Source organism: Melopsittacus undulatus, chromosome 7, assembly GCF_012275295.1.
Source record: "Melopsittacus undulatus isolate bMelUnd1 chromosome 7, bMelUnd1.mat.Z, whole genome shotgun sequence".
Lineage (NCBI taxonomy): Eukaryota > Metazoa > Chordata > Aves > Psittaciformes > Psittaculidae > Melopsittacus > Melopsittacus undulatus.
In genome coordinates, this window is record NC_047533.1 from 9,784,087 (window position 1) to 9,804,600 (window position 20,514).

Here is a 20,514-nt window from a genome sequence, read left to right on the forward strand (position 1 = left end):
GCAATTATTTTTAATGTTCTTAATTGATAATATTAATAGATTATGTTTTTATATGTAAACACTTCCAATGTATCTAATACCGGTAGTTCAGTTCTTGAATTTCAATTCATTTTGTAAACTAAAATAGTAAATATGTTTTACTTCTGTGTCTAGCAGTGCTGCTCATAGTAGCTTTCTAGTAGCACACATTGGGTTTATGGAGTGGAAGTGAAAGTTAGTTTGTGTATTACAGTCACAAACATCCAGTTCTACCATTTTATATAATCTCATTTTGCCATACAATCTCTTACAAGAGCAGGTGGTTCTGTAACCTTTTACATATCTGTGCTAGATGACTTGCAATATGCAGGTAACAGGCCACAGATAGTAATCTGGTGTAAAGGACAACTTGCATTATTACTGTGTTTTCTCATAATTTATGTTGTTCAAACTCTCTGTGTTACACTTGCTACTGGTATACAGAAATAATAATGGAAAACTGCTTAGAAACATTATTTGTTTGAAAACTTACTACTTGGAAGGTTCTTTATATATAGGTCATCTTTAAGCTTATTCACATACTTAAATAAAATTAAATTAAAATTTGGAATAAGCATAGAGTTTTCTTTCCAGAACAGTAGTATTTGGAATTTAAATGTAGGACAAATATGAGCTTAATCATGGAATTGTTACACCACATTAGAGCAGAGGTCATAATAACAAGTTAATTAATAAACTGTTAATTTACCACCATATTAGTGTGCCAAAATAGTACTGTTGGATACTTAGCTTCTCTTTAAAAGTGATTTCTTTACTTTTTATTTACTACTTGACTTCAGGAATTCAACCTAAGCTTGTTGGCACCTTGTTTAAGCGTTGGCATGAGTGAAATCTCAAGAGACCAAAAGAGCAGCTTCTTTGAAACAGCTCGGAGGGTAACTCTGGATCATGTGTCTACCGCTGTACAAAACCTTCCTGCCAACCACCAGGTTTTTCAACCACTATTTCCAACTGAGCCATCGGCCTACTGGAAAAAACTAAGTGATATCTTTGGTAATAGAAATAATGGTCTTTTTAAGTTTATTCTCTCCTCTGCAAAGGTACTTTACAGATGTCTTGTGAATACATGAACTTACTATTTTAAAAAACTCAAGATACCTGCATTAAAGTGCTTAGGAAATAAGTCTGAAAAATATTTATTAAGGGAGAAAAAATTCAAACTGCTAGATTTCATCCAGTCTTATTTTATAGGAGATGAGGTGATGTATCAGTCTGTGATGACACTTTGTCGTGCACTGGCTCAGTATTTGTTGTTACTCTCAAAACTACCAGCTGGTCTCCGTGTTCCTCCTGACAAAGAGGACGATATCCTGAAATTCGTAGTGATGTCAGTAGAGGTAAGAAACTACAGCATGGTTAAGATGTCATGAAACACTGGGAGTGGGAACAACTTTGACTTAACACTGGCCACCATTAAGTAATATTTGATCTGGGCAACTGGAAGTGTAGAAATTTCTTCTAGTGCTAGTAAATCAGATGGACTTACGGGACAAGGGTAGCTGTTGACAAGAAGTTGATTGACTGATGCGATGATCTTGGCATTTGGGAGAGTAGCCCTACACTGATCTGTAGGAGACTGAATAAACAGTGTATAATGCTCATCATTTTTTTTGTACTTAAATTCTGTTGTCGTAGGAAAACAAATCAGTTTAACTTGCTAATAAAACTCTACATATTGTTGAGTAAAAAACCACCATCAAACACCTTTAGTTGTAAGTTCCCTCGTGACAATTTGCTATTAATGGGAAATTTTTATTTTTGCCCAGGCACTATCATGGCGTTTAATGCGTGACCAGATTCCATTAAGTGTAGATCTTCAAGCTGCTCTGGACTGTTGCTGTCTGACATTACAGCAGCTTAACCTCTGGAATTTATTGGCTTCCGCAGCAAATGTGACATATGCTTGCTCCTTAATTAATTGCATTAGATTTATCGTAGAAGCAGGTGAGTCCTATTTAAACAGCCATGAGAAAATTTTCTTAATAAATTGTCAGTCATCACTGATGAAATTCCAGGTGTCTGGAATATTCCTTCCAAGTCCTTTTTAATTATTTTGTTGCCAGATTTTTTTTTACTACTTTTAATTTCTCATTTAAAACTTTGTGTTTACTTTTGAACTTGGCAGATGCCTTGGAGATGTTAAATACTTGACTCTTATGTTGCTTTGAGGAGAGAAAGGGAATATGAGAGATGTAATGGCCATATCTTTTCAATATTTTTGTCTTAATTTAGTTGCTGTTGAACCTGGCAATCAACTTCTTAGTCCTGAAAGAAAGAAGAATACTTCAAAAGGCTTCTTAAGTGAGGGTGAAGTTGATTCAAATGCACAGAGTAAGTAAATAGTGATTTACACTTTTGCCTTAAACTTTTACTGTAGAAATACTTGTAGATACCCTTTCTATTACTATTTTTTTCTGCAAGGTTTCCTCTAAGACCTTATTTTTATTTGATGTTTATTAACTATAGGCTGATGTATTTTTAACAGGTACAGTTGTTTTTTCTCGAGAGTTAAATATTCCTGCAGATTTTTCTTGGGGGTGAGGGGGTGCAGCCATGCTGCATGCTTTTTAATGTGTGATTATCTTTGTATGGGAGAGGAAATAGTAACAGTTCTACTTCTGAAGAATGGCAGATTCATTATCTGCCCTTCTACAGTGTGTGAGCAATATGTTGAGGTGAATGTCAAATGTAGTCCATGAGCATGGAATCCAGCTGTACTGGTGCAGCAAGATACCACATCTGTCTACAGACACTACCTGTCAAATTTAGCATAGAGCTAGCTATGAGACTGTCATCTGAAAAAGAGATGAGTTTGGTCACTTTAAATTCTCACAAGTGCTCTGTTCAGTGTGGCCTATTCTTGCTGGGGTTAGCGAGTCAGCTGCTTTGCTGGCAGATCTCAGGTACCAGTAATCTCCAGCACTGAGACTGTCAAACAAGACAAACTGTTGCTGTGAGGGTGGTAGCAGTACTCTTCAGCTAGCTGCAATACTGTAGAATATTTCTTTGTATGCATTCGTATTGTGGTTTTGTCCTTTTTAGTCAACATACTGAAGTCATTAAGCGTTTTCTGGTTTTCTGTATATTTTTTAATTATGTGTCTTTTGAAAGATTCATAAAACAGATCTCTTTTTCTCCCAACAAAGAAACCAAACACATTACTGCAGCTTGTGAAATGGTAGCTGAGATGGTGGAGTGTTTACAGACTGTCTTGGCACTGGGACACAAAAGAAACAGCAATATCCCAGCATTCCTTACTCCTGTCCTCAAGAACATCATCATCAGTTTAGCAAGGCTGCCTCTAGTGAACAGTTACACAAGAGTACCTCCTTTGGTATGTTCATTATGCTTTGTTTTCAGGAATTTAAGTTATTCAATAACTTCTTGAAAACCACACACAGCACTGCATCTTAAGTTTTACGTCAGTAGGGCTTCAACCTTTAGTTAGTTTAATCAGCCAATTTGTCATCTTAAACTCTGAGTAGCAAAACATTGTAAAGGTATCATAGGAGTTCACTTTGGAAAGGAGTGTTGTCACTCCTTGCGTTCTTATGTGAAGGAACATCCAGGTGATAGTTCGAGAAAGGAAGAGCAAGCAGTGACCTGAGGCTAAAATTTCCTTCTCAGTGGGATTGCTTACCCTGGAAAGAGTGCAAAATCTACACCGCTACTTTCTTTATGCCACATGAATTGGCAAATTCATTTTTTATCATGCAATGATGCAGTGGTGCTGAGGTGTCTGAAGTAGTATCTGAACTCACTCAGGTATTTGTATGTGGTGCTGTAGTATGGTGTGTCATACAGTGGTATGCCATGCAAATACTTTTGCGTTATATAGTACCATTCTTTCCTAACTCATGTTGGACAATGTATTTCAACTTTTTGGTCAGTGTAACATGGATTCAAGAATATCTCATGATTACCTCCATATGCGGTTAGTACTGTGAAATGACCTTGTTTTGATAAACTTCAAAGCCAGCATTTCTAGATACTTATAAGGTAGAACAAAAGGGAGTTTGCTAGTGTGTGCAAGGTCATTTCTTTGGCCTCTCTCTCTCCACTCTGTTTTCGAGGGGATGTTATAAAAATACTAACTTTTGTGACTGGGACTTTATTGCCTCTTTTTGGATATATCTGTGTGCTTTTTTTCAGGCATAAGTAGTGTATGAACTCTTTTCCCTGAATTATCTTTTCAGCATCAGTTCTGCACAACCAAGGAGTCACCTGGCACTTAAGTTCCTGTCATATTTCAGCTTAGATTTTATATGCTGTCATATATTTCAGTTTAGAATTTACTCACTTTCATATCCAAACTTGGACAGTAGAACTGAATAATTGTGAGAAATATGCAATTAATTTAAGACACAGCAACACCGTAGGAAAACAGTATAAAATGTGTGCTAGCTGTGTTAGATCTTCAGTCTTTCTCTGACGTGGGTTTTTACTTGGAGGATTACTTTACTCATATCACTTCTGAACGGCACATGTGTATTTATAGCTGTCATGTCAATAGTGTTTCTGGTTTGGATAAGTAGACTTTCTATTTCTTTAGGTCTGGAAATTAGGCTGGTCACCAAAGCCTGCAGGTGACTTTGGCACAGTTTTTCCTGAAATCCCGGTAGAATTTCTTCAGGAAAAAGAAATCTTCAAGGAGTTCATCTATCGCATTAATACGCTTGGTATGTAAAAGTTAAAAATGAGTACAGTTGGCTGTTACTGGGCATTGACCTGTGTTGTGAAGCTAATGAATAACAGAATCTGGTACTGTTTCTTCACTTTTGTTGCTTATATGGAAGATAAATTATATTTCAGAGCAGCTTAGTAATTGTGCTGCAATAATTCTTACGTTCTGCTCAGTGCAGAGCAAAAGATCATAAATTATAAAGCCAACCCTGTTCCAACTCGGGAAGCTGATTTCAGCCTGCTCTTTTACAGAATGGCCATTTGTTTTCCTGACAGTATGGTTGAGAATATTTTGCTTCCCCTCCTTTTCTGTATTTTCGCGTATTATGTAAACAGATTTTAGTGCCACTCAGTATTTTAAATGAGATGCTGTTACTTGAAAGCTGCTGGATATGTCAAGGTTTACTGAATGAGAACCATAGGGCTTAAGAGTTCAGTTCTTTGTCAGCAGACAAGACTGTAAAGGATAATGCATCAATTTTTCGATATGCTTATGGATTTTGTTGTTGTTAGTGGGTGGTTGGAGTTTTTTGCTTGCTTGATTGGTTTTTTGCCCCCTTCCCCTGTCCACGGGTTGACTGACTTGGGGTGCATCCCTGATTTCTGTTTGATCACTGTAATGCCCAAGATGACATTCTTTAAATATCAGTAGTATAAATTGCAGGGTATTCAGGAATTCTTTGCAGTCTTCTGCAGGTAAAAATCTGTGTGGAAAAACTATATGAGAAGTGCTTGAATTTTAATGGGCTAGTTTTTTAGGCAGTTCAGTAATTTTGCTTTTAGGGCGTGAAGATTTCTTGGATTGTTATGGGATTCTCCACAACTTTCTTTCCTGTGAGAATTAGCCCATATTCTGGATGATTTTGTGTTGTAAGAACCTGATAGTTCTCAGTGCTTTAAAAGTTGGACAAAATATTGAAATGTGTGTAAGAAACAACCCCAACAGGACCACTTTAATAATGTGCAGAATCTGTCCAATGGGGTTGGTACTTCCTAAAATAGGGCATAGAATAGTTAGGGTTGGAAAGGACCTTAAGATCATCCAGTTCCAACCCCCCTGCCATGGGCAGGGACACCTCACACTAAACCATGCCACCCAAGGCTCTGTCCAACCTGGCCTTGAACACTGCCAGGGATGGAGCATTCACTACCTCCCTGGGCAACCCATTCCAGTGCCTCACCACCCTTACAGTAAAGAATTTCTTTCTTATATCCAGTCTAAACTTTCCCCTGTTTAAGTTTCAGCCCATTACCCCTTGTCCTATCACTACAGTCCCTAATGAAGAGTACTTCACCAGCATCCCTGTAGGCCCCCTTCATATACTGGAAGGCTGCTCTGAGGTCTCCATGCAGCCTTCTCTTCTCCAGGCTGAACAGCCCCAACTTTCTCAGCCTGTCTTCATATGGGAGGTGCTCCAGTCCCCTGATCATCCTCGTGGCCTCCTCTGGACTTGTTCCAACAGTTCCATGTCCTTTTGATGTTGTTAGTTTAAACTGTAGCAATTACAAAAAAATGAGTAATCCAATAGAAAATGGTGTGAAACTAAATCTGTGGAAATTACGTGCCAATTTTTAATGCTGTTCTATGCTTGTGTTTGTATTAAGACATAAATGGCTATCTCTGAGTGTTTCCATAGGATGGATTAGCCGTACTCAGTTTGAAGAGACTTGGGCTACTTTGCTTGGTGTGCTTGTAACTCAGCCTATAGTGATGGACCAAGAGGAGAACCAACAGGAGGTAATATCATTCACTAAATTTTTTAAAATTAAATTTTACTTAAAGTAAGAAAAATGTTTCTATTAATAAACTTGCACAGTAGGAAAGTATTGACTAAAACCAAGGAATTATTTCTGGTTTATATTTTCCTGTCTTCATATCCCTGTGAGTTCAGACACACCTGTCTTCTGGGATAAAGCTTTTGCAAGTGTGTAACCAGTATGGAGAAATATTAGTCAAGCTGTTTCAACTTTATATGTGTGTCACTCAGCATGCACACAGTTCAAAGTTTGGTTTATTAGATGTTTGGGCACAATAGGAACTCCTTCTCTGAAGAGTTTTCTGTTCAGATCTGGTCTTATTTGATGCTTTGTTTCAACTGGGAGTTAATGTGTTGATGCAAAGAAAGAGACTAAACACTTTGAAGGAACAGAGTGGACATCTTGAGATTTTAATGCTGTTGGGATACGAGAGGATGCATACGGAATGGCTGATGAGATGAGAGGATATCTTGCTGTGCTTTGTATGCATTGCGTAACTCAGAGATTTCTGGATGGAAAGAAGTCTAGATGTCAAGCTTATTAATGATAATGTAGTGGAAGGTGGCAAACTGATATTCAGAGCTTTCAGGATTCTATTTACAGTTCAAATTACAGTAACTTCATTTTGCAGGAAGATACAGAGAGGACCCAAATTAATGTTCTTGCAGTACAAGCCATAACTTCCTTGGTGCTGAGTGCAATGACAATACCTGTTGCAGGCAATCCAGCAGTTAGCTGTTTGGAACAGCAGCCCCGCAACAAAGCTTTAAAAGCTCTGGACACAAGGTATTTTTTTCCTTGTTCTAAAATGCATAAAAACTATACTTGTGATTAATACATAATTATAATTGTATAGTCTTGCTGTAGCAAAAGTATGTATAGACTGTATTTTTAAGTAAGAATGTACACAGATGGATCTGTTTACATAGAATTTAAACGGACTTAGCATCACAAACTTGTTGAGCTGAAAGACAATATCTGAAAAAGACAGTATCTTGTACAGTGTGCAGAATGTATTTCTCAACATTTCTCAGTTTTAGCATTCTTGATAATGAATATAAGCATAGGCACATAACATTGTCAGATAAACTAGTTAGACTTGCACAAAAAATGTTGAAGAGAAAATCTGCTTAAATTGTTTTCTGTTGGGCTTTCAGGTTTGGGAGGAAGCTAAGTGTTATCAGGGGAATTGTTGAACAAGAAATCCAAGCAATGGTATCTAAGAGAGATAATATTGCTACACATCACTTATACCAAGCTTGGGACCCTGTTCCATCACTTTCTCCTGCCACTACAGGTAAGTGTGGTGGGGGTGGGAGGGAAGAGTGAATTCTCTATGTGTAAAAGGTTGAGAAAATGCTCTTAGGAATTAGTTTGAAATCCAGTTTGCAGGAAATGAAAACATTTTCACATCTACTTTTCTGTGCATATTTTAAAGAGTTGTCTTCTGTTTGTTATAGGTGCTCTTATCAGCCATGAAAAACTCTTACTGCAGATCAATACTGAACGAGAAATAGGAGATATGGATTATAAACTGGGACAGGTTTGTTAAAACCTTAACTTTGAACTTGACTTTTATTACATTTCTACCAGTTTGTAAAAATTAGAAGGCATTGCTTAACCTCAGATGTAAGCTAACAGCTCTCAGGGGTGCAGAGTAGGTTACAGCTGGCTGAGAGGAATCTCACAGTTTTCCCACCTCTCATAGAATTTTTGCTTGTATGTCTGAGGCCTGCCTGTGAGCCATGTTGTGAGCTATTGAGTTGTACTTCTGAGCCTTGTGTGTTCAAGTGTAGCTTCTACTAGCTATTAGATTTTAATCTGCTACTGCATACTTGCAGAAGTCCTTAGGAAATTAAAATCACTGGACTTAAAATAAGCAATGTTATTTTAAATCCAGTGTGGAGATGTGAGTTTCACTGGATGATGCTAGTTGGAAAAGTAGCACTACATACAGTGAATTAAAAAAATAGTCCTTATCCAGTTATTTATGTCCTTGATAAATTAGTCTTGCATAAAGTTACACATTAGTTTTAAATGTAGTACTTGTTTTGCTATTTGAATGGTGTATGTATTAGTGAAAAAAAAACAAACCCTTAAATATTACACTTGGGTGACTTTTTTTGAGGAATCTTTTGCATAGGGAAGACCAAACAAACATTTGTTTGTCTCTAGGTGTCTGTGTGTTCTTTTGAGAGTCTAAGTGGCTTGAATGTTCAGTATCTGCAGGTTTACAGACCTTGTGTGTTATTTACGAAATCTATAATCTCTATAACAATATTGGGCATTAGACATCCTGCTTGAAAAATAAATAAATGTGTGTTTATTTTTGCTGACCATGAAAAATAATTCTATGTAAGGATGAATTTCTGTCTTAGAAAGAAGTCTTAAGCTTTGTAAGATAAGTAACTTTAGAGGGAAAAGTAATACCTGCGTTGAAACATAGGAAGCACTGATCTTGTTCTGGAATCTTCACATAGATCATTTACGAAATGCCATCAGCAGGTCTTACTGTTCTGAAGCATTAATTTTATTTATAGATAACCGCCAAGCAGTTTTTTTTCTTTGTAGATAGTTTTTTATCTAGCCTGAGTCAAAAGACTTGACATCTTAGACTTGTCTGGTTTCAGAAGAAAGGTTATATTGCAGTCAGATATGTTGAGTTATGGTTTCAGAAGAGTTAGGAATGTGTTTTCTATTGAACTGCAGTCATTGCAAATCTTTCTGAATTGTTTTCTTGCTTAATATAAGTAGTAAAATATTTATACTTTGCTTTAGATTCTAGATCTGGTATGTTGGTGTAGGATTGTGCATATACATTGCTAGTGCATGCTTACAGGTTAGCCGATGCTGCTTTCAGCACCACCTGTATTGCTGAGCTAAGCACATGGTGCTGCTGTTTTTGCTGTGCCATACAGTTTAAACTGAGTTAAACTAAAGCATTGATAAAGATTTAGTTAAAATAATAAGTGATGTGCAGTTCATGTAAATGTTGTTTGAGTCTGTGTTGCCTCTCATTTAAATGATATTTGGCTTCTAAGATTTTTTTTTCTAATCTATGAGGGTGTTTTGCTTCTTTTCTGTTTTTATTTTCTTGTTTGTTTTGTTTTGTGTTGCAAGGTCTCTATACACTCCATATGGTTAGGAAATAATATCACTCCTTTGAGAGAAGAAGAGTGGGGTGAGGATGAAGAAGATGAGAATGACATACCTGCTCCTTCCTCACCACCAACTTCTCCTATTAACACTAGGTGTGTTATTTGTTTCTTGTCTCTCCTTTGACTTATCAATGAGCTTTTTTATCTTCATGTTCACTTCAAGAAAGTGGGTTTATAAATCAGATAAATAACTGCATAAATTGGCAAATAACTGTAGTATTTCAAATCAAGTATTTTACCAGTGCTTAAGAATAGTTATTTTAACATTTGCTTATTGTGCCTTGCAGGAAACACCGGGCTGGTGTTGATATACATTCTTGTTCTCAGTTCTTACTTGAACTGTATAGTCAGTGGATATTGCCATCAAATCCTAGCAAGAGAACGCCTGTCATCTTGATTAGCGAAGTAGTGCGATCAGTAAGTCTAAACTACTATTCAGAGTCACAATTGAGTACTTGTTACCAAATATTCAGAGCTAAGCAGCATTTGTAAAGCTTATTTTGATATATGGGAAACACTGATTTTTCTTGTCAGTGCTATTATATGGTCATTGTACATAGAACTTGAGCAGTTGATCAGTGTAACATTATATTGATTTAAACCTATATAAGCATTCTAGATTGCATGTTCTGCTGCTAGGTTACAGACATTGCTACTTGGTAGCTGGTATTTAACTTGACTAATTGCTGACAGTAGGTTTCAGGATTTTTCTTAGCCTATCTCTTTGTAAGAAAATGAAGATGGGACAACAATGCATCAGAGAATTAAGTTAATGAAGTGTAGAAGCAAAACTAAAGAACGCAGGTGTGGAATGTGTCTTGACAGCCATTATTGACTATCATAAAAGAACTAAAATGAAACTCTCCTTGCAAGAGGGTGTTTTGGGGTGGTTTGATATATTGTAAATGGTAATGAACTTTAATTTTCCAGAATTACTTACCCTAGTGGATTTGGTTTTGGAAACCTTTTAGAAAATAAAGATGTTTTGGAGGTAACTGATACCTGAGATGGATGGTGGAATTAGTTCTGGACAACAGTAGTTACTCCAGACGCTTGAGTTAATGTTTACACATTTCATAGATTAATCAATTTCCTGACAATTATAACAGAAGGGAAAGATGACTTTTGGCTATCTGCTAATGGGCTTTTTTGTGTTTGACTTTAATTTGTGTACAGCTTCTGGCAGTATCAGATTTATTTACGGAGAGGAATCAGTTTGAGATGATGTATACAACATTGACAGAATTGCGAAAGGTGCATCCATCAGAAGATGAGATTCTTGTACAGTATTTGATACCAGCCACTTGTAAAGCTGCTGCTGTTCTTGGAATGGTAAGAAATTCTCATGGAAGTTGATTGCAAACTCTTGAGTGTCTCAGTTAGCTCATCTTTAGCGTCTGTTGCAAAACCTGATGTACTTGGTAAGAGTGGTTAGTGTCCAAGAAAATGCTTCAGCTGATCTGTGTAGCTATAAGAAGTAATAGGATATGTGTTCTGGGCTTTTAGAGGTTGCAGACATGATCTCCAGTTGCCCCATATCCATACAGAAAGGTTGTTTGGTTTGGGGTCTTTGAGGTTTGAGCTTAGTTTAATGTGCTTTTTGGTTAATCTTATTTGGTTGAGTGTTACCTTTGCCCTGGACTTGTTACATTTCAGACCAGGAATGAGAACCCTGGGGAAAAAAACAGCTGTTGCTGGGTTTGTTACTGTAATCTCATGAGAAAGTTATAATGTCTCCCCTGAGCTTACTTTTCTCCAGGTTAAATAACTCCAGTTCCCCCAGACACTCTTCATCACACTTGTGCTGCAGACCCTTCACCAGTGCCATTGCCCCTCTCTGGACCCGCTCCAGCACCTCAATGTCTCTCTTGTAGTGAGTGGCCCAGAACTGAACACAGGATTTAAGCTGTGACCGCCCAGTATAGGGGAATGATCACTGCCCTGCCCTGCTGGCCACACCATTGCTGATACAGGCCAGGATGCTGTTGGCTTTCTTGGCTGCCTGGACACAAGCTGGCTTATGTTCAGCAGCCATCAGTCAGCACCCCCAGGTCCTTTTCTGCTCTTCCCTAAGCCTGTAGCACTGCATGGAGTTGTTGTGGCTCAAATGCGGGACCCCACACTTTGCCTTATTGGACCTCATACAATGGGACTCAGACCATGGATTAAACCTGTCCACATCCCTCTGTATAGCCTTCCTACCCTAAAGCAGATCTACACTCCTTCTCAACCTGATGTTGTCTGCAGAACTTACTGAGGGTGCACTTGATCCCCTCATCCAGATTATGGGAGTGGTGGAGAGAAAGATACGTAGGTCTGAGTGCCAGTGGTCTTGGAGAACAACTAAAGGAAAACTCTATTTTGTGTTTAGTGGATGGTAGAGTATTCTTTTGGACACAGACTATAGGCATCTACTGGTCAGTTTCAGACAGAAGCATCCTTTGTGGTTAACTGAAAGATCTGATTATACTGTGACATTTGATTAAAAGTACTTTTAAGAAAGTCAGGCTCTGGTTTATGCCATGTTTACTGCTCTTTAATTTGTTCCAAGCATTTCTAAATGAGACAAGCTACCAGTATTGAACCAATGTTTAATATTAATGAATACACTCATTGGTTGTATTAGGATAAAGCTGTGGCTGAACCAGTAAGTCGACTGCTGGAATCAACCCTAAGAAGCACCCATATGCCAAGTCGGATTGGAGCTCTGCATGGAATTCTTTATATCCTTGAATGTGACTTGCTTGATGAGACAGCAAAGCAGCTCATCCCAATTATTAGCGAGTATCTGCTCTCCAACTTGAGAGGAGTAGCACAGTAAGACTCTTCCCCTTTTCCCTCCCTATCCCCAACTGCTGCATGCTTATGTGTGAACAAAAGGGCTCTTTATAGTTTATGATTGTCACTACACTTGAGAACAGGCTGTTGTATCAAGCAGGTTTTGGCACTTTTATTGAAAATATCAGCCAATTTTATGTTTGATTTACAGAAGTAAAAGGATATTTAAGGGTGGGAACACTGAGAGACTTTTTTTCTCTTTGGTGAATTGTGTCCTTGTACCCTATTTTCCTGTCAAAAGGCATATTCTTGGAATAAGACTTGCAGGATCAGTTATGAAGCTTATTCCTCCTAAACAAATCAGACAGTGATAGCATAGAATTATATTGCTGAAAAATCTCTTGTATTGCACTGGATTTTCATGATAGCCAGTGCTCCCTTATGGCATCTTGGTTCTACTTTGTGGGATTTTAAAAATTGCATAGATTTCATGTGAACAAATACTTAGTGTGTCTAAGAATTGCTTATATTGTCTCTCTTTATGACCTCGACAACTTTGATGTAAGTGACCACTTATGTTTTTGCTTACTTACAGTTGTGTGAATATCCATAACCAACAGCACATCTTGGTAATGTGTGCAGCTGCTTTCTATTTGATTGAGAATTACCCACTTGACGTAGGGCCTGAATTCTCTGCAGGAATTATACAGGTATGTTGTGATGCCTCCAGTCACAGGTCACCATGTAAGTTGGGATCACCACATAGCTATCTTTAACACTTAACTTGATTACTGTGGTGTTAGTTATGCTTTTGGGTTTTGTTTCATCAGGTTTTCCTTAATACCTGGTGCAGTTCTATACTAGCTGCAGTGATATGGTGCTAGAAGATGACCTAAATAGACCTCAAAAACAAGGAGCTGGCCTTTTCCTTTATTTCAGATGTGTGGAGTCATGGTGTCTGGAAGTGATGAATTAACACCATCCATTATTTATCACTGTGTCCTGAGAGGATTAGAGCGACTCCTTCTTTCAGAGCAACTTTCTAGGCTGGATAGCGAATCACTAGTTAAACTGAGTGTTGACAGAGTGAATGTGCAGAGCCCCCACAGAGCGATGGCTGCACTTGGATTAATGCTGACTTGCATGTACACAGGTATTTGCTTTTCTTGTGCTGTTCATGTGCTGAGTGACTAACTTACTAACAGTGCTCATTTTCTGCATTTATTTTTATTACCAAGGATAAAAATGTCTTATTTTAGCATTCAGAATAAACTTGTAACAAATTATTTTGGTTTAGGAAAGGAAAAAATCAGCCCCAGTCGTGCCACAGATGCAAATCCTGCTGCTCCTGACAGTGAATCTGTGATTGTAGCTATGGAACGAGTATCTGTCCTTTTTGATAGGTAAGAGGATAAAACCTGTGTAATGGGGCACCAGGAGAAAAATGATTGTTTGGCACCATGTGGTCACTTCTCTGTTTGACAGTTCTAATATTTAATTAATTATGTTTGTCTGCTTACCACTGCTTAAAATTGATACTTCTTTCTGCTATACAGAGTGTATATAACACTGATGGAATTGCTGAAGGCAGCACAAATGTACAGGAATGTAAATGGAAAACAGACATGTACTGACTGATACTGTGTGTTGCACAAACCATAATAGTTTATAAGTGTATTTCCAGCTCCCTTCAGGTCAAACTCTTAAGTGCTTTTCAGGATGTCTTCTGCATAATCAAAGATATAAATCTAGTTTATGGGAAATAATCTTTCAAACCACCCTAAGAGTTTAAAATCTTCTTCCCTTTCCCCCACCCAAGTGTGGCTCTTTCCAGCACTGCTAAGTAATTGCAGAGTAAGGGTACAGTAAAACTTCTGTATTCACATGGAACTCGTTTAATGGAAACATTTCAAACCTCTTGTTTTGATCTGACAATCTCAAGCTGCCTTAAGTAAGCATAGCATGTTACATTTTGCATAGTAGTTTGTGGGATAATGGTTTACATTTTTTAAAGTGTTCAGTGGTTTTTCCATAAAACTGGAAGAGGATTTAACTTCAGCACTTAGTGAGAACAGAACTAGAGCACTGCTTGAGTGCTTCTGAAGATATTGCTCCTAAGAGTTAGCAAAACAAATGTGAATACTACAAGCAGAAGATAACTTTTGCAGGGAATAATCAAATAGTTGCTCTTGACATGTGAACAGATGCAGCTTTTATTAAGATTTTCCAATCAGTGTTACTTAAGTAGAGTTGTCTTTGAGTATCTTTTCCCCTCCCTACAGTGCGGTGCAACTTGCTTTTCCTGTTTGATACATTGGTTATCCTGGTCTTGAATTAAAAATGCCAAGGTTTATGATTGGAAATGAGTGTTCTGCTTATAAATGGTCTTTTCTCTGATATCTAGGAGTAGTGATCTCCCTGTCTTTTTTTGATATTTTTTTCGGCATTCCTATTGTTAAATCTTGTCTCTGATGCTTCAGAAAATGCTGAATATTTTAGAAAAGGAGAGGGTTGGCAGGGTGTGACATGATACCTGTAACTACCTCTGATAGCTTTGATAGACCTCTTAGAGTAGGATTACATGAAGACTTGGATTCCTCAGTGTTGAACAGTTTCTCGCCTATCTACAGTTATAAGTAAAATGTTCTTTTTGTCACCAGTTAAATTGGAAAAGAATGAGTTTTTCTGAAATTCAGTCACAAAATACGTTCTTTTTTTTCTGTTATTTTCAGGATCAGGAAGGGATTTCCTTTTGAAGCTAGAGTGGTGGCTCGGATCCTTCCACAGTTCCTTGATGACTTTTTCCCACCACAAGATGTAATGAATAAAGTTATTGGAGAATTTCTATCAAATCAGCAGCCTTACCCTCAGTTCATGGCAACAGTAGTTTATAAGGTAGTGTTTATATATTTTTTTTTCCTTAAATGTTTCAGAAGATTTCTGTATAACTAAGGGCTCAATTGGAGGGGTAAATACCAATTTTGTTATATCTAAGAAACCAGTTGCATTGATTGAGCTTTCTCCTCCAGGCAACATGGAAGGCTAGAATCTCTGTGTCACCTGGAAGACAAAGTGTTCAGAGCAATACAGTTAAATCATTGAGCAAAGGAAGATAGAGATAAAATTAATAGTTATGATCCTGATGCTCAGACTCTTTAAATCTCAAGGAGCCAGCTCAGGTCTTCCGGCCTTGTGAACTCTACAGTCAAGCCCCTTTGGACTCAGTTGGGCTTCTAGGTATTTTGCTCTTCAGCACTTACTGGACTCATGCATCACTTGAGAGTGCATATGCACACCACATTGGATCTGTAAAAATGGAAATGCCAGATAAGTCTTGCATTTCTGTGTGTTTATTTCTGTTTGGCACAGATGTCCTGAGTCCAGTTGCATCCTGGCTGACTCTTTTGCAGAATCCTTGTCTAGGCGTTGTGTTCATTCTTTAGGCCCAGAGTTGGCTCCGGGAATCCAGTTTATGAACCTCAGAGCTTTGTAGCTGGAGAAAACCCTTATAAGAGAAACTAAACTCTTCCCCATATCCATCTACCATGTCTTTATTCCTGTGTAAAATATTTTTGCAGGTATTCCAGACACTGCATAGCACTGGACAGTCTTCAATGGTCCGTGACTGGGTGATGCTGTCTCTCTCTAATTTCACACAGAGAACACCAGTGGCGATGGCAATGTGGAGTCTTTCCTGTTTTTTTGTCAGTGCTTCCACTAGTCAATGGATTTCAGCAATGTATCCTAAAAAAAACTGTGAATGTGTGCCATTTCTGGGCTAATACCATTATTCTGTAAAGCACATTGATAGACTCGAAGGATAAGAGTACAAGTTTGACACACACACAAAAAAGCAAATTTACTGTGCTTTGTAGTGGTGTATAGTGCTGTGCTCTTGGTGCCTCACATTTGGGGGGAATATCACTTTGTGCCATTGGTGCCTCAGGTTTGGGGGGGGGGAAGAGAAGCTCTAAACAGACTATGAGAATGAAGTTACCTAAAATTGTTTCAAGATCTGTTCCATGTGACTATGTAAGATGATTGGAAAAGTCCTTACTTTGAAGTAAGCTTTGCAGTGACCTTTAAAAGCTTTGTTCTATATTCCCACTGCAAGATAAAATATATTAAAGAAAAAAGAACAAAGAACAAACTCAAATTAAGATTATTCCCTACATGCAAAGTAGTTTGCAAGTATCCCCTGGGAGGTGCACTGCAGTAATAGCGAGCTTTGGCAGTGGAACGACATCAGCCAAATAGGTTGGAACAGCCAAAAGACATAGGTGGTATCAGTGTTGGGCTTATTTAAAACCAACCAAAACCCCAAACAAGCAGAAAAGTAACTTGCATTTCATGGCCAGGCCAAAAAAAAGTAGCCATATGTTGTATTTGAAACTTCCTAATGACAGTCTCAGCAGTGCTCTTTGGCTATCAGTAGTTGCAACTGTGGTGCTAATGCACTCTGCTCCAGTGAATAAAGAAAACTATTCCTGGATTAAAATGAATTTCTGGTGACAAGAATTGCATTAAATTAATGAAGTAATGGGATTTCTGTAGTAGCAGTTTAATTGCTGTGTGACAGTATTTTGCACTTCAGTATTGTTTGTGAATTCAAAAATACATCATTTTATTGAAGAGTGTTTAAACTACTGTACAAAAAGGTAAGCAACTTCTGTCATATTATATGACCTTAACTTACATTTCAGTCTTCCACATATTATCAGCAGAATGGGAAAATCAGAGCAAGTAGATGTTAACATCTTCTGTTTGGTGGCCATAGACTTCTACCGCCATCAGATAGACGAAGAATTAGATCGGAGAGCCTTTCAGTCGGTGTTTGAGGTGGTTGCATCTCCAGGAACCCCATATCATCGCTTGCTAACTTGTTTGCAAAATGTCCACAAGGTCACAGCATGTTGAACACCCTGATGTGTACTGGAACTGCATGTCTAGTGTTGGAATCTGATGTGAATTACAGGGAATGCAAGATCAAGAAAGTATCTGGGGTTGCATTTGTGATAAACATGGACCTGTCAGTTTTACTTGCAGAATGCATGGACAAGTGCTCTGCAGCACTGGAAATCACCTGAAAAGTCTAGTATAGTTCTTGTTTTTGTTGACACCAGGGACCTGTGAGTGGAAAGAAATATGTCAATGTTTTTCAAGAGGTGTTTGGGATTACCCCGAGACTTACTGACTGTAAAATACAAGCAAGTACTACATGCAAGGTAACTGGTATTACTCTTCCTCGTAATGTTCAGCTGAAGCCACTGTGGTGCAGCCGGTAAGAAACTGACACCAAGACTGTTATTGCAAGCTGCAGTCATTAGAAAACTTCATAGTTTTACGTACCTGTATATACTGTTGTGTAGTACAGACTAGAAATTGTTTCCTGATGTCTCTCCCAAACAAGGAAAAGAGAAAACGGTTTTCATGATTTACAATTCCAGCATGTAATTCCTCTCTCGGGACTTTCCGATATCCTGTGGTGTATGTGTTGGTGATATCAGAGATATAGTGCACATACGTGACCACACTTTTTGCTTTTTTCTTCTCAGGATTTAAAATTTGAGTACAGTATATCAGTCAAAGAAATTTTAACTTAAATATTTCTATATCATGTACAGTCTGTAAAATTGTAAGATGTGTGGTGCATGAGCTGTGCTGTAATTTGAGATGAACAGAAGCCATGCTACTGAATGTCTTGACATCTATATTGTCCTCATTATTTTTTTTCCTTGTGCTTGAATTTGTGTTCCTTTTGGAAGTCCATCTTAATGTACAGATTCCATCTTGTTTTGCATCTCACTTTTTCTTAAAAGTGCTTTAAAACTGGAATATGTTGGTTAATTTGTCTTGAGAGACTGTACTAGGGAGGCATTCTTGTGATCCACTTTCTGGTAGCTTCTTTTGAATTCCTTTATTTTGAGACATAATGGTAAGAGAAGAGGACTAGTTACTCTGGATCAGCCTTTTGTATACTTAAGAAACTGCTCTTATGTACTGCACAGCGTTTTAAGAGACAAAATGGTGCAAGCTCCCCAGTAGTCAGTAACCATTTGACCTTTCCTAACTGAGACTATGGAGTCACTGGGATCCAGACCACTTTCACATAAACACATGTGTGCTAGCAGTTAAGAATCAGAAGGCTGCTGTGTCTACTTTGGGACTGGCTGAGGTGTTAGATTACACAACCTCTTTTATTACCTGTTGTATACATAATGCTTTAGACATAAACACAGTACAAATAGTCATGAATTCAGGACACTACACAGGGCCAGATTTAGCTTTTACTCACCACCCAGGGAACCCCATTGATTCCTAAGCATTATATGGGGAAATCTAGCACAGGATTTGTCTTTAGTTGTATTTGTTATGATTTTTTAATTATAGAGAAATGATACCTTGGTTCTCAGTCACATCCTGTATTTAACCTCTTCATTTTCTTATCACACCTTTTGGTGACACTTGGAAAAATTGAGATAGTGTTGTCAGGAGGAGCATGTACTGTATGTATTTCTGTATATAATGTATATGTTGAAATTATACACATGTGACAACATTTAATGTATACAGATGTGTATATTTGTATTTATTAAACCCATGTATTTAAACTATAATTCCAGTCTAGACCAAAAATTGTTGCTTCTGCCCATAAATTAATTACAAAGGAATTGTCTGCTGGTATCACTTCCTTTTAGAAACTGACAGAGGAAGCTGGTATCTTGGGCAGTAGAAGCAACTGTAGAAGTTGCTATATTTAGCTCTCTACAGATCTTACTATCTAGAGCAATTATTTCTGCCCGTAGTTGGGTTACTTTTCTTTCTTGGGCCACAGCACTGTGGTGATTTTTAAAAGAAACTGAACAAGAGTTCAGAAAAAGGTTTAATAAAATAGATACTGTTTGAAAGCTTTTTGAGTTATATTGGAGGTTATCTTAATTCTGATAAGAGACTAATTCCAGGCAGTGAGATATAATGCCCTCTGTTTTCATTAAGGGTAGTATAGATCACTCTTCCCTTTTGTAACCACCGATAATCGTTTTGTACTGTAAACCCACACACCAGTCAGTTTTTGTACGATATATAGTTTAAGTGAAGATATTTTTGTAAGCTATTTTCCAAAATTTAAAATAGATTTTAATATATTTTTTAAGCATCGTTAGTCATATCCTCACCATATAACAGTATATGTTGTGTTACAAAATGTTAAATTCTCCATCATTTTAAGCTCCTCATGATTAACACAGAATAGCTGGTTACTTTACCTTGGGATAATGGGAGCTAGACCCTTCATAAAACTTTCCAAACCAATTTTGGACTTGCCATAGAATCTTTCCAACCAGTGAAGGAATATATTGAATTAAACAGTCAACACGGCTGGATGAAAAACATCAGCTGTAACAGACCCCCTTTTCCTCAAATGCCTGTTGCTGGCCTTCAAGCAAATACTTGCATTACCCATTTCAAGTCAAGCTTTAAAGCTGATGCAGTCAGTTCTAATCTCACACAGATACACTGGTAGTAAAAACTCCATCTGCTTAAACCTCTCTAGGAGATTTGTCATAGTATACCTCCAGAAATGTGTCCTTAGTGTCTAAAGAAGGGCACCTCCTCTTAGGATGTTCTCAGTGACCTAAAGGAATGTAACTTAAAGGTCTTCCTAGTGTGGAAACACACACATAGTGCTTCAAACCTGACAGTTCACCTACAGCACACTTTTCTGTCTACTTTCTAGACACGCTTTCCCCACCCTCACTTCTCTTGCATTGAAATACTATTTAAAATCACTCCTGCTTCTAGTGACAAGAGCCGAGAGGTATGTGATGGGCACAGTAACAGCAAAACAGTGGCCACTAAGAAGTAAGCTGATTCTGAAAATCAGACTTTTTTTCATTGAGAACAGCATAGAAAATTTTGGGCTTAAAGCTTACATTTGGTGTCCTGGCTAACCAAAGCAAACAGTTTCTTTAATGTGCTTTGTAGTGGAACTGGCTTCTTTACCACCTTACAAGATTAGAGATATGGCATGATTGGGAGCATATTTAAGACAGATTGATGTTTAAAACTTCATTTACAAGTCAGTTGTCAGCCTACTTTA

General features: G+C 37.8%; 1 protein-coding gene across 1 annotated transcript in view; it reads left to right on the forward strand.

The window, feature by feature from the left end:
- The window catches only part of HTT (huntingtin), a 78,045-nt gene extending 60,712 nt beyond the window's left edge, over nucleotides 1–17,333 (forward strand). The window contains exons 48-67 of the mRNA XM_034064580.1: nucleotides 819–1,032; nucleotides 1,231–1,376; nucleotides 1,806–1,983; nucleotides 2,272–2,370; nucleotides 3,186–3,373; nucleotides 4,592–4,718; nucleotides 6,360–6,460; nucleotides 7,112–7,266; nucleotides 7,638–7,777; nucleotides 7,941–8,023; nucleotides 9,601–9,731; nucleotides 9,926–10,055; nucleotides 10,815–10,970; nucleotides 12,265–12,455; nucleotides 13,012–13,126; nucleotides 13,356–13,569; nucleotides 13,714–13,819; nucleotides 15,149–15,311; nucleotides 15,995–16,155; nucleotides 17,120–17,333. Of these exons, the coding sequence (XP_033920471.1) occupies nucleotides 819–1,032; nucleotides 1,231–1,376; nucleotides 1,806–1,983; nucleotides 2,272–2,370; nucleotides 3,186–3,373; nucleotides 4,592–4,718; nucleotides 6,360–6,460; nucleotides 7,112–7,266; nucleotides 7,638–7,777; nucleotides 7,941–8,023; nucleotides 9,601–9,731; nucleotides 9,926–10,055; nucleotides 10,815–10,970; nucleotides 12,265–12,455; nucleotides 13,012–13,126; nucleotides 13,356–13,569; nucleotides 13,714–13,819; nucleotides 15,149–15,311; nucleotides 15,995–16,155; nucleotides 17,120–17,333 (3,012 nt within the window). The remainder of the gene's footprint in view (nucleotides 1–818; nucleotides 1,033–1,230; nucleotides 1,377–1,805; nucleotides 1,984–2,271; nucleotides 2,371–3,185; nucleotides 3,374–4,591; nucleotides 4,719–6,359; nucleotides 6,461–7,111; nucleotides 7,267–7,637; nucleotides 7,778–7,940; nucleotides 8,024–9,600; nucleotides 9,732–9,925; nucleotides 10,056–10,814; nucleotides 10,971–12,264; nucleotides 12,456–13,011; nucleotides 13,127–13,355; nucleotides 13,570–13,713; nucleotides 13,820–15,148; nucleotides 15,312–15,994; nucleotides 16,156–17,119) is intronic.
- Nucleotides 17,334–20,514: the final 3,181 nt, after the last annotated feature.